Consider the following 13,528-nt stretch of genomic DNA (forward strand, 5'->3'; position numbering starts at 1 on the left):
AGTAAATCTATCTATCTGAAAATGACAGTTAGACCTATACCAGGCAGACAGACAGACAGACAGACAGACAGACAGGCAGACAGACAGGCAGGCAGGCAGGCAGGCAGGCAGGCAGGCAGGCAGGCAGGCAGGCAGGCAGGCAGGCAGGCAGGCAGGCAGGCAGGCAGGCAGGCAGGCAGAGATAGATAGATGGATAGATGGATAGATGGATAGATAGGTGGATAGATAAATACTAAAATATCTAAAAACACATATTACCCACATAAAAACCTCAGGAAAGTGTTTCTTGTCTCCCAAACATCATTAAAATAAGATCTGGTTGCAAAAGGGGTGAAGTGTCTAGGTCTTTCTTAAATCTTGCAAAATAATTGTAGGGATTTCAGGGCTGTAGGGAGGGCATTCCACAGAGTGATGGCTGAGTAATAAAACACATTTTTACCTTTGAGCGTCTTCAATAAGGTATAATAGGGTTTAAGTGGTTGAAACCAATTAAATCTCAGTCGACAACTCCCACACAGCAATACTTTGCCAAGAATTCAACAAGGAGCCAAATGTTGCGGTCACACGAGGCATATGCAAATATGCAAAGATCACAGAATATTTGTTGTTTTGTACAGTATATCTGTTGCTCACACGGTCGTTCAATTTGTAGCTTTAGCTTTTGTAGCTTTTGCAGCAGCTACAACGTAGCCAGACTCACCTGCCGCTCTGCCCCAGCCAGTCTTCACCTGGATCTCATACTTAAAGAGTCCATCTCGTCCACAAAGTGGAACCACGCCGGCCCGACGCAACTCCATCTGGTCCACCTTGTGAAGGATGGCCGCTGCCACAAGGTAGCAGAGCACACCCAACACGCACACTAACGTTACCACCAGACTCGGGGCACCAGAGCGCTCCTAGGGAGACAGGTAAATACAGTATATCATTCAGTCAGGAAGAAACCTTGTACAGTAGCTCCATAATGTCCACCTTGAATGTATTCTTTTTCATCCATTAATGCCCTACTTCGTGGTGCAACAGCAAGGCACAGAAGTAGAAGAAATAGACCAAATCTACAAGCTCACAATGTGTCACGATGTGATGCTGACACGTTACTGTGAGCTTATACATCTTACACAAAAAATTGAGTGATTAATTCTGTCTATGTGTTTTAGAAATATTATAAAAAGTATAAACAAGAGCTTCTGACAAAATGTAATAAGTATTTTTCCTACAGAAAAGTAGTAGTTTGGGACATACAAGGTTTCCAGATTATGTACAACACTTGCAGATAGTATGTCTCACAGGGCAGCACAAAATGTTATAAAAACCACAACATGAGTATTTGGATTACTGTCATTTCCAGCAGAATACAGATGTAAAACTGCTCTAGCGCTCCAATTAAAAGAGGATTTTGGTAGTGGGTATCGTTCGGCCGTAATCGTCGTCCGAAGTTAGTAGGAGGTATAAATCTCCTCCGAATTACTTTTTCTAGTTACATCATGGCAGTCTGTTTGCACGAATCTGGGTCAAATCAATTAAGCAGCAGTAGCTGCATATAAGCCCCCCTATTCTCAATAGGCCTATTACTGTAAATCAAAAAGATGTATGTTTATCATACCTTTTATTTTTGGACTAAAAACATGCTCGACAGGAACTGTAACCAAATAATGGCCCGGTGCAGGCCGGTAAAAAAATAAATAACGGCCTACTGCAAATAACGGCCTGGTTCCTTATAAACGCCGGGTCCGAATCGATTTTGCATATTAACAGCCCGGGCTACTATTTGGTAATATACGGTATCCATAATTAGGGCTCCTGGTCTAATGAGAAGGCCTGAGAAACCCGTTCTCAAGGACTTTATTTAGGTAGCGCACATATATTTTGAATGCCTTCGGCAGAGTTCAATTTTTATCTAGGTTAATCTAGATTAACTCCAGGATTGCAGTGAGATTAATCTAGATTAAAAAAGAAAATCGTCGCCACCGTTACCCACGATGCGGCCCGCGAGTCAGCCACTGCCCGAAAATTACGAGAATAGGAGCTTGCTCTGTCCCATAATGGTATTTTGGTCCAGCGTCACCCGCTATCTATTTTGAGCTTGTAGATACAGCTACTTTTGCTGTTTTTGAATTGAATCCTGAAAAGTAATAGTTTTGGACATAAGGTTTCCAACCGATGATGATATGTGAAATCTATCAACAGTTTATGTCTATGAGTGTGACATACTGACCGGCACAATGAAGCTGACAGCGTTGGATGGTACAAACAGTCCTGCCGCGAATACTGTGAGGTGCCTGGTCCGGCACACAGCCCTGCTGGCGTTGGTCTCGGCCAGGGGGACCATGCCGTCAGTCCTCCACTGCTTCTCAGCTTCACTGAAATACTGGCACAAAGAAGCAAACACGCCTACTTCCAAACGAACACCCGAGGTCACAGAGCCAGGGCTGCAGGCAGCGGTCACGTTGACAAAGTAATCCAGCGTGGTGTCATAGGACCTGAGTATGAAAAAAACAAGAGGATTTTTTTTTATTGGTGTGACAATATGAGGAGTGTTAGCTGCACAAGTCAAGGACACCCACTGAAACACATGGAGCAATAGCATGTAAACAAACTAAGCATCATTTTCCCTCCTGAGTTCTTGTTATTGCTTATGATCCCCTTTGTTGAAGTGTCAGGAATTAATTGTGTTTAATAAGCTCACAGTTCATATACAGTAGGAGCTTTCAAGTGGTAATGGAAATCAATGGTTCCTGATCTGATCACGTGATCGGAAATTGGGGCTGATCACGACATCCCTAGTTCCTGAGCCATGGGCCTATTTCCCGTTTCTGTAGCGTGAGTATGGTATTGGTACATGCCCCAGCCATTATGAACAAGTACATCCTCTGGATATGATGCTACTAGGGACTTAACCCCAATACAACCCTTGATGCTGAGTGCCAAGCAGGAAGGCATTGGGTCCCATTTTGATGGTCTTTTCTCTTTGGTATGAACCGCCTGGGGAAATTAACCCCAACCTCGCAATCTCAGGCCGGACACTCTAACAACAAGGCCTCTGAGCTGGTCACGCTTTCAAGTAGTTCTCCAAATACCCCCAAAGACGTTTGGACATAACCGCAATCACTAAAGAGTGCCTCGTCTTGTTGAACCACTGATGAAATGTAATCAAGAAGGTCACTTACTCTGGGGACAGGAAGAAGGTGTAGTTCCTGTGGTCCAGGTCCAGCCCCCTGGTCATGCTGAATGTGATGCGTTTAGTGTCTGTATGGTTGAACTCATTGGGTCGCTCATGGGAGTGGAGGTAGGCCATGATGTAGGGCTCCTCGCTTTCCTCTGCTCGCTCAGGGTGTTCTATTCCCAAGTAGGTGAAAGAAATATTATGCTTAAAATAGCAAAACTTTTTCAAATCCTTTGTCCTCTCATTCTGGTACAGAATCAGATTTTGTCTTTGTTGTTTGTTTTGTTGTTTTACAAAATCATTCGTCAATAGTCAGGTGGTGGCTTGCTTGCATAATCCATAACGTTGCATTTTTTGAATAAATAATTCACTCACATCAATAAAAGTACATTTCTTCACCATTGTCATTAACGGAGTCAATTTCTTTACTTAAATAAAAAATGGGCAAAGACAGTTCCATGAACACTCAAAAACACACTGCCGTTCCAACAAGTTAAACATGCTATAAATTCTATAATTTAGAATGGAAAATAACCACTTCCCCTCGTCTATGACCCAATTATTCTGATGATACAGGCTTTGAGCTGACGGCTAGAGATAGCCTAGAGAAGAGTAGCCTAATCAGTTGGCTATGTGAATAATGTTGATGCACTTTAAAATATGACAATGCTGTTTCCATTATAAGTAACATTGCTCAGCTGACCTGTTCAGACAATAAAGAGGCACAGGTTGGGAGAAAGTTGATTAGCATTTGTGATGAATGATGATCATTGTACAGTTTCTTCAGAGCTTTTCAGTTCAAGTGGTAACATTAATGTACCTCTAAGATTAACGTCTTGCTTGTGTGTCGCCCTCTCGTTTGAAAGTGTCTGTGGCATATTTTAACTCGTATTGATAGTTTTGACTGTTCAATATTGCGCACCGTCGTCACTCTTGACAACAACATCTCTAAGAAAATACGAAAATAATCTGGCGACCCCCTGAAATAATTTGGCGACCCCCCCCCCCCCCCCCGAGGGGTCGCGACCCACAGGCTGAGAACCCCTGACTTAGCCTACTTCCTACCATTCAGTGAGGTGAAGTTCAGCTGGACAAACAGTCCAGCCTGCCGATTGGTGTTTCCTGTGCTGACCCTGACGATGACAGATTCACAGTGGCTGATGTTCACCGAACCGGCTGTGGGGACCCCCGTTGCCCCCGAGCCCTCAGCCCCCGCTTCCCCGCCACTGCTGGCACTCCCGTTGTTAACGGCGACAGTGATGGCCTGGCTATCGTCCAGCCCCGAGATGGGAATCTGCGTGCCATTCTCTGTGCGGAACTCCATGGAGGCCACCTCGGTGGAGATGGTGTAGTTGGCTACGTAGTTGAATGGGAATGGGTTTGGCTCCACCTGGGTGGGGGTGGAGGGGAGAGAAGGAGGGAGAGAGAAAGATAGAGAGAGAGAGAGAGAGATATGATCGAGATGGACCATTACTGCTCCATTTGGTTACAGGTTTGAAGACAGTTCTCAAGTGTTAAATGAACAGAGAGAATTTGAACGTGTATTTCTTTTGTGTGGCCAAGAGCAAAAGTGAATGTACGTTTATTGTTTATTAAATGGATCCCCATTGCTCAATACCGATAGCCGGTCAGCAAGTGGATTCATGACTGTATGAATATAGACAATATCTTAGGCCAATATAAAATACTATATACAAAATTTCCCACCCCACAACCCCGGCTGCCGGACTATAGCTGATGCCGGGGCGACAGCTAATCTTCCTGGAGTCCACTTACAATGTAAGATATAATATAAAACATTAAAATACTCCACCCTGAAGAAGGCAGTTTGTCTGCCTGATATGTTGGTCTCATCTCTGTGTCCAGTGGCAATTGGCATTGGCAGCTACGAGTGTGCGGCTATACAATTCATTATCAGTATCATGATCAGTATCATGTCAGTATCTCATGTCACTATGTGAGTATGCGTATGCACAGTCCTGTGCGTGTTTGCGCGCGTGTGTGCGCTCCTGATAGCATCTAGTATGCGTGTCAGTGCATGTGGGGGGACCATATGTGAGAGTTCTCTGATGGGGGACTATGTGAACCCCCGGGGCTTTTGTTCAATCGTTGTATGACAGACACGCTTTTTGGCTGGTGACTAAAGGAAACTTCAAATAGTGCTGTGCGCACTTCATGCTGAGCCATAAAGCGTCACAACTAACCTGGAAAAGGAGCTGCATGATGCTGTTTCCCGCGGCTGCTCGACCCAGACTGTTGTTGAAAGCTCTGGGTATGGAAAAGCGCTGGCAATCTGTCATAGAGAATATAAGAACAGAACATAATTTAGATTTTTTTAATTCATTACATTTATGAAAAGTAAGACATGACAAAAATCTGTTCTAGCGGAAGCTCTGCTGATAACATCAGCATGACATTTTTTTCTACTCTCTACATTCTTTATCTTAACCACCACCTTGGGCAAATAATAATAATTTCAAAATGCTTCTACATTTTTCAAAACTTTTCTCCAAGGAAACCCCTTTTCCTTGGTCTTCCCCGGAGGCAGAGGAGGATAGGATAGGAATAATAGTAACATTTGATAATAAAATGTTCCTCTACCTTTTTTTCTTCCTTTATTTATTTAGCAAAAATATGTTAAATGAAAACAGAAGATTATGAATATCCAAGCAAGAGAAGCTTGACAAAGCACAGCAGAAGCAACATTTTTCTAAACTTTTCTCACTCACAAAAAAACATCACAATGTGACGTACGTGAGCTTGTAGATTTTTTTCTATTCCTTGTATATTCATTCATTGTATATCTAAGCGCACACACACACACACACACACACACACACACACACACACACCTGAGCTGTCGTTGTCATGGTAACAGAGCAGGCTCTGGGGGTCGGCCAGCTTCCCTGTGGCAGCGATCTCGGTTCCCCGCAGAACTAGCGGCTCCTCGTTGAGCACACGGGCGTGCATGAGGATGAGCATGAGCACAGACGTCAGGCTGTAGGCCTTGGCTGCCACGCGCAGGGGGTGGGTCTCCGGATCCAAGGGAAGCCCTTCTCCTTGGTCCTCTCCGGAGGCAGAGTTGGAGGATGGGGAGGTGGAGGAGGAGGGGGAGTCCAGGTAGGGGGGCTGGAGGTAAGGCTGGGAGGCAGACTGGCTCACCTGGTGGATTAGGTCACCTAGCGGGAGGAGAGGAGGTTATTTTCAATTAGTTGTGCCTCCATGATGTTATTTTTTCCATTTCAGTTAGTTTTAATATATTTTAAAGCAGGTAATATTTTGTTCGTTTTATTTATAATAACTGGAGAGAAGGACCGAAAATGGGAAGAGAAGAGAGGGGAAGGGAGGAGGGCAACAAATAGGTGCTGCATAAATGGAGCTATAGGGTTAGGAACAATGATATAATACACGCCAGCATTTTTCCCAATTTAGCTCTTATTTTGAAAAGCCACATTTCCAGACTTCCGGTACTGATCATAAAATAGGAAGTCGGAGGGTGCCTGGTCAGGTCCTCTGTAGCAAACGGAGCTAAGCCAGTGCAGTGGAGGGTTACCTTGTTTTGACCAAAAATGCCATCTGGGACAAGGAATACAGGCGATTGAAAGAAACAGATAGAAGGGGTGTTTATGGTGATGACGATCTAAGATAGCGCGACCCAGTGTTATGACAGCAACAGCTAGCAACCCGATGCTAACATAAGTAACATTATGACTTGATCGATCGAATGCACTATAAAAGCGCAATTGCCGTAGGGCTACGCTAATGGCGTTAAGGGTAGCATTCAATAATATGCTTCAATTGACATACATCTAGATCAATGGCGCAAAGTGGGTTAACCCATTTAGGACTATAAGGCCCCTTCCAAAAACGACTCCTAACTCATGACCTACGTACGTTTTGTGGAAAAATAATTATATAGAAGCAGCAGCATAATTTATTTATTTTATTTTATATTTTTGAATACTGTACTGTACATACTGTACAGAACCCCAAAAGGGCTTCCCGTCCAGAAGGGTTAAAACACCAAAAGAGGTTCCCGTCCTGATAACACCAGGGTTGTGCCAATAATTCTGGGAAATTCTATGAAAACATATATGAGAGTCCTTTATCTATACTGATGATGACAATAATGTTCCAAGATCAGAACACTTGTGTGCTTCGATGGGCCCCTATATTAGTAGCTCCAGGGCCCCAAGTGTCATTATGACTTTTCAAAGCTTTCTTTATGACCTACTGAACGAATAACAGTTATTTTCATTTATTTCCATTTGGCTTGACAAGACTGTCCATTGCGCTGTTTATCAAACAGATACATCAAAGCAGGGGAAGAGGGGGGAGCTGACAGGTGGGGACCATGCGCTGAAGCCTGAAGCACACACAGTCCTTTCTCTGCGATCCAAACCTGGCTGCTTTGGTGTGTGTTTGTGGGTCTGTGTGTGTGTTGGTATTGTGCAACTAATTTCATGTTCACTTTTAGGATTGAAAGTTGCAAACAAAAAATCCTGCACACTGGTGTATACTGACATTGGTATATTTAGAGTGATTTTTTTGGGTACCAGATCTTCATTATTAAAATAGTTTGTGACAATGAGAAGCCATATAGTGTAGTGCAGGGATTGGCTCAGTTACAAATGCATACATTTGTAACTGAGCAGACTGTCAAGAAAAACACAATGCATAGTGTTAATCTTAAATGTAGCACCCACAACGCTTGCATTATGTGTAAGTAACAATAATAAGTAATAGTAATATGATGACATTCTCCTCTACCCTATTTTGTCTACCTATAATGAAAACAGAATATTACAAAATCCAGCAATGTAAAAGCACCAATAAATGTAATGAACATCAAAGCCTCAAGATGTTTCTCAGGTAGAATAATTGCAATACCAGACAATTGGAGATCTCTGCCTACCTGCAAACCTTTCTAAATGCAGTCTGCAACCGCAATTGCTTGTTTCGATCTGTTTGGATCTTCCATGGGGAAGGGAGAAAACTTAATATAATTTGATATACGTTGTAAGTTACTGTCAAAACTGTTCCAACAGTGTGAGTAAAAGTAGCTACAACTTTTCACAAGTTTCATGTCCAGTTTGGGACATGCTTTATTAGCAAACTGTAAAACTCTAAAAATACAGAAAACAATAAAAATCCATAAACAAGAACAAAGGCATAGACATGTACATGGCTACAAGATCCAGATAAATAACAGTTTAAATAAGAGTGCAACTATAACCAACCATCCTCCCAACCACCCACCTCAGAGATGGGCCTTTCAACTGTCCACTGAAACTGAACAACAGCTATACCTCATCCTGCTTCCATTATTGATGGCACGAATGGAAGTAGGTATAAATGAGAATTTATACACGTTGTCTTTAGTTGCACGGGCATCTAACCGTTGGCCGGAAGGCAAGAATTGAAGAATAGATGATGCGTTCTTGAATTGTACCCCCACAATCTTGCAAGCCCTCACAACCCTGTTAAGTGCATTTGTCTGTCTAAGGTTTCCATACCAATAACAAATGACAGCAAAGGAAATAACAGACTGTATGAAAGCCCTGTAGAACAAAATCATCAATTACTTCTCCACCTGAAATTTGGCTACCTTGGCTTTGGCTACTCCTTAAAGGAGTAGTGAAACGGAAATTATATTTTACTGATGGTTGTTCTGTATAAAGTTCCTTTGTAATTTACCCTGATTTATAATGTTGTGTTTTATGTATTGTTTTGTGACTGTATTTTGTGTATTGTAACCTCGGCTACGTTGAAAATGAGGGCTAAATAAAGGTGAGAAAGAAAGAAAGAAAGAAAGAAAATGGTGGGCATTTTATTTAGACATTTCAGCTTGTCTTTGCTGGAAACGCTGGCTCTGAATTTTCTGAACCAATCAGAGCGTTGCATACGTCCGTCTCAGGCACAGTGGTTTGTATACAAAGTAACAGAGAGACGGCAGAAAAGCCAGAGGATGTTTTTCTAACCTGTACACAACCTATATACATATTTTAGCGCGATGATTCGGTTGAAAACGAGTAATACACTGTCTGGATGTCATCTTCAATTGGATTAAAAACAGAGGATTTCTGTAATCAGTAGCACCTGTGTTCTGACAGACGTGCAGATATGGGAATCAAACACGTTTTCGTTTTGAGGAAGTCATTAAAAAAAGATTTTTATGGACTTTTGATATAAAAACACATTTTGGCATCCATTGTAAGGTCTAAAAGTGTGAAAAACGTATTTTTCATTTCACTATAACTTTAAACTGCTGACCTTTTTACACACCATTTCAGTATTAGAACTGACGAGTGTCAATTCCATTCCATGTCTGACTGGCTTGTCGTTGTCAAAAACTCTTTGTCTGATGAAAGTCTAGATTTGAAATGTCAGAATAAATCAATGCAAGCTAGATAAGAGTGCAGTTTGTTTGTTTGTTTGTTTGTTTGCTTGCAACTTGATCCACTCTATCCACTCCTCAAGGAATGGATGTGCAAAGTGTTCTTGCTTCACTTCAAGGACTAGCCAACCCTCACACAATGGGGGTGAGATTCACGCAATTGAACCTTTTCACATGCCACACATGACACACCCCAATTGGAGAACTGCGTCAACTCATAAACCACTGAGAAATCCATTTCAACCGGAATTTGGCGGGTAAGGTAATTCAATTATTGTATCTGATTCTGAATACCCCGCCACCCACCGTTAACTGTGGTGAAAACATGTGTTCGAATCGTCTGCTCTCCTATGAAAGCTGCACGCTGCGTGCACGTCATTGCTCCATTGATATATACTGTATACATATTGTAAATGCAGAATATATGCTGCATATACAGTATGCCATATTCAGGTTCATAATATGTGCATATACAGTATGTGGATATAGTTGTCATACAGCTCATATCCACATATATGGTAGTCATATAATGTCCCAAACAAACCGCCCCCTAAGGTCTTCCACTGCTGGCCTGCTCGCTTTGCCAAAAAAAATGGCAACTAAAAAATACGGGGAAGCAGCTTTTTGCTTCTACGGGCCGTCGGCATGGAACAAGCTCCCACTGTACCTTCGTCAGGCAGCCTCTGTAGACATTTTTAAAGCTCAGCTCAAGACCCACTTCTACAACATTGCTTTTAATTGATATTTTATTTTTTATTTTTGTTATTCATGTCCTCACTGTATTGCATTACTGCTTGTTTTTAATGTTGTTGCCTTGCTTTTTCTACAAAACCATGGAATATGGTTGTGTATATGACAGGAAACTTCATGACAGGAAACTCCATAATTGCCTGTTAAACCCTCTTACTGTTATGATAGTATCGTCAATAAAAAATGTTTACCCATAATATTGAGTATGTTGTCAGCGATCTCTGTGGGCGTGACCGTGCCCTGCTTGGTGTCCGTCTGAAGGATCTCCAACATGGACTCCAGCTTGTTCAGGGTGCTGTTCTGACACTCCTCACATATGAACTCTCGGCTCCTTGCCTGCAACAACACACAAACACGCACATAAATACATGCAAATAATGCATACGCAGGCAAGCCGATACATAAATGCACAGATGTACTGTAAGCAAAGATACACAAACGCACACGTGCGTGTACTTTTCCTCCTCCCCCTGCGTCCCCCTTTTATCCAACCCCACCCCTCCCCGTATATACAGTATTAACGATATTGGTTCATTATGGCGTTACGATATGATTCAATGATTTTAAATCGATACAGTAACTATTTTAAATACATTGACATTGTTTTAAATTAAGTAATTAAACCCCTCTTTTTCATTTTTCTTGCTAAATACCACAAACAAAAATGTAATATTGATACAATCGATTAATTGCATAGCAAAACGATTCGATACTGATTATTTCCATTGCATAGTCAATGTTGCTGTTTTCATTTCGATATACTTGAGATTAAAATCGATTTTTCGATGCAGTTACTATATCGTTACACCCCTACTACTTACCGTGCATTGTTTCAGAGCAGCCGAGGTCTGCTGGATGTCGTTAACGGTGGTGAGGTCGAGTGCCGTCAGAGCCTGGGTGATGTTACTGCGTACAGTGACCCTGTAGCCACGCTCAGCCCGTGACAACACGGACTCTCCCACGGTGTTCTCATACTGGGAAACACAAGATACGCATAGGCACATCATGTACATTATGTTCACACACCCACACACACACACACACACACACACAATGAGTTGACCATGTAGTTACTGCAAATCCTACCTCATTGAGCACTGTAATAAGAGCCAGGGACAACTCTCGCACTCCCTGAGAGTCGCCTTGCTTCAGCAGCTTCCTGAGTTTGGTGCCAGTCAACTCAGCCAGCCAATGAGGAAGGCTGCTGTATCCAGGTGGAGGGTCTGGTAGTACCACCTCAATGGACCTGCACGCACGCAGGCGCGCACACACACACACACACACACACACACACACACACACACACACACACACACACACACACACACACACACACACACACACACACACACACACACACACACACACACACACACAGAGATTATTACCGAGTACTATTGCTATGTATGTGTGTTCATATGTGTGTAGGCGGTGTGCTGTTTTTTTTTTTTACCTTTTTTACCCACGATTTTGTAACCCTTTTCTTCACCCCTGTGTCAATTATCTAATGTGATCCTGGGCTCTACGCACCCTCCGCCAACCTGGGGAGAGCAACGGACTTGAACTCATGCTTCCTTCATGCCTGAGTGTCCAAGTTGCTCCTTTACACCTGACCGGGGGGAGTTTCCCTGGTTGGACGTAGCGCGTGGAAGGAACACGTTATTCCAACCAGTTCCAGGTTAAGTAGGTTACGTAAGTGCTCTGACTGTGAAGCACTTTAGTTTGTACTGTTTAGCTGTTTTGTACTGTATAGCACTTTGAAATGTGATTTGAAACATTATTTCTATAGACCATTTACAACAGCCAAGGCTGGCCAAAAGTGCTGAACAAGACAAAACAACAACAGAACAAAGCAATATAAAGCAAGAGCATACAGAGCACAATATCGGTAGACAGAGAGCTCAGATGCAATTAAAAGCAAACATGAGTTTTCAGTAGGGATTTAAAATAAATCTTTCACAGACGTTCTTATAGGCTGAGGAATATATTCCACCCTTTTCACATTGGCCTGTTATAGCGCCACCAACAGGTGGATTTTAAAAACAAAATGCCTCAAATCATCCAATTGCCATCCAAGGCGTATAAAGAAATGGCACCCTTTTCACATTGGCTTATTATAGCGCCACCAGGAGGCCATAACCTTAAATGCCCTGGTGGAGACCTGTGCCCCGAGGGGCACTTTTTCTAGTTCATAATTGGAAGCTTGTTTTTACAACAGACCTGATTTGTTTATTACATTTTATTACATTTTTTATCAAAAATAAAGGGGATGGATGTTAGAATTTAACGCACCTAGGAAGCTGGAGAATGTGGTTGGGATGGTGGTAAAAAAATATGATTTTCATGTAAACAGATAAGGAATTGTGGAATGAATCCATATAGAATCCATATTGATTTTTTATTGGCACCATTGAATTTATCTTGTCAAAATGTATGCATTTTGATAACTAGATCATTTTTATTAGTTATTAGTTATCTATAGCTATATTGGATTTTCAGGTGGCTAACAGGCTTTTCTGAAAAAGTAGGCCCTAGCCATTATTCACGCCAAATTTGAAAACTAAACGGCCCATAACCAAAGAACCATAATCTCAGTTACAAAAAATATGTGAAAGAAAAGACGAATGTTCGTCACAACACACATAGTTAATTTTTCTACAGCCGGCTCATCTGGGGTCCCAGTGTTCCTTCAAAATAACTGACAACCAAAAGTGGTTAATTAATTAATACCTGGCAGTTAATGTGTTAAGAGCCCTGTGCTCTCGCAGGGAAGCAAGTAGAAAGATGACCGTGGTGCTGGAGGAAAGTCCAAGGCCATTTTAAAGGGCTTTAAAAAAAGTTGCTTTATAAAATGTACCTACCCTTCCTGTGACTCACCTTGTGTTTGTGCGAGTGTGCGTTTGTGTGTGAGTGCGTGTGCCGTGATAACAAATAAAATGTTAAAATAGGGTGGGTGTACAGTAATTACTTATTGAGGGCGGTGATGGAAGCTCCCTGGTGGTCCTCAACTGTGATTGACACGGCAACGCGATGGTGTGCAGAGCTGAACCCTGGGGGAAGGAAGGCAGAATGCTCGGGGCTGGTGCCCTTATACACGTAGAACTCCTCGCAGTAATCCTCCTTGCAGCGCGTCGCCAACAGGCTGTAGAGCAGGGGTGTCTCTGACATGCCCAGGTCACTGTAACCTGGAGAGAGGAGAGGGGGAGAGCATTAGGGCAGAT

The 13,528-nt window shown here is 42.5% G+C and overlaps 1 protein-coding gene across 1 annotated transcript in view; it reads right to left on the bottom strand.

The window, feature by feature from the left end:
* The window catches only part of pkd1a (polycystic kidney disease 1a), a 110,723-nt gene that overhangs the window by 31,543 nt on the left and 65,652 nt on the right, over window positions 1-13,528 (bottom strand). Inside the window, exons 27-36 of the mRNA XM_080759624.1 lie at window positions 13,276-13,492; window positions 11,394-11,553; window positions 11,129-11,281; window positions 10,499-10,643; window positions 6,013-6,339; window positions 5,365-5,453; window positions 4,226-4,550; window positions 3,165-3,333; window positions 2,213-2,477; window positions 701-896 (exon numbers count right to left, since the gene is read on the bottom strand). Coding sequence (XP_080615750.1) covers window positions 701-896; window positions 2,213-2,477; window positions 3,165-3,333; window positions 4,226-4,550; window positions 5,365-5,453; window positions 6,013-6,339; window positions 10,499-10,643; window positions 11,129-11,281; window positions 11,394-11,553; window positions 13,276-13,492 — 2,046 coding nt within the window. The remainder of the gene's footprint in view (window positions 1-700; window positions 897-2,212; window positions 2,478-3,164; window positions 3,334-4,225; window positions 4,551-5,364; window positions 5,454-6,012; window positions 6,340-10,498; window positions 10,644-11,128; window positions 11,282-11,393; window positions 11,554-13,275; window positions 13,493-13,528) is intronic.

This window comes from Protomyctophum bolini (assembly GCF_963924005.1).
Source record: "Protomyctophum bolini genome assembly, chromosome: 3".
NCBI classification, from domain to species: Eukaryota; Metazoa; Chordata; class Actinopteri; order Myctophiformes; family Myctophidae; genus Protomyctophum; species Protomyctophum bolini.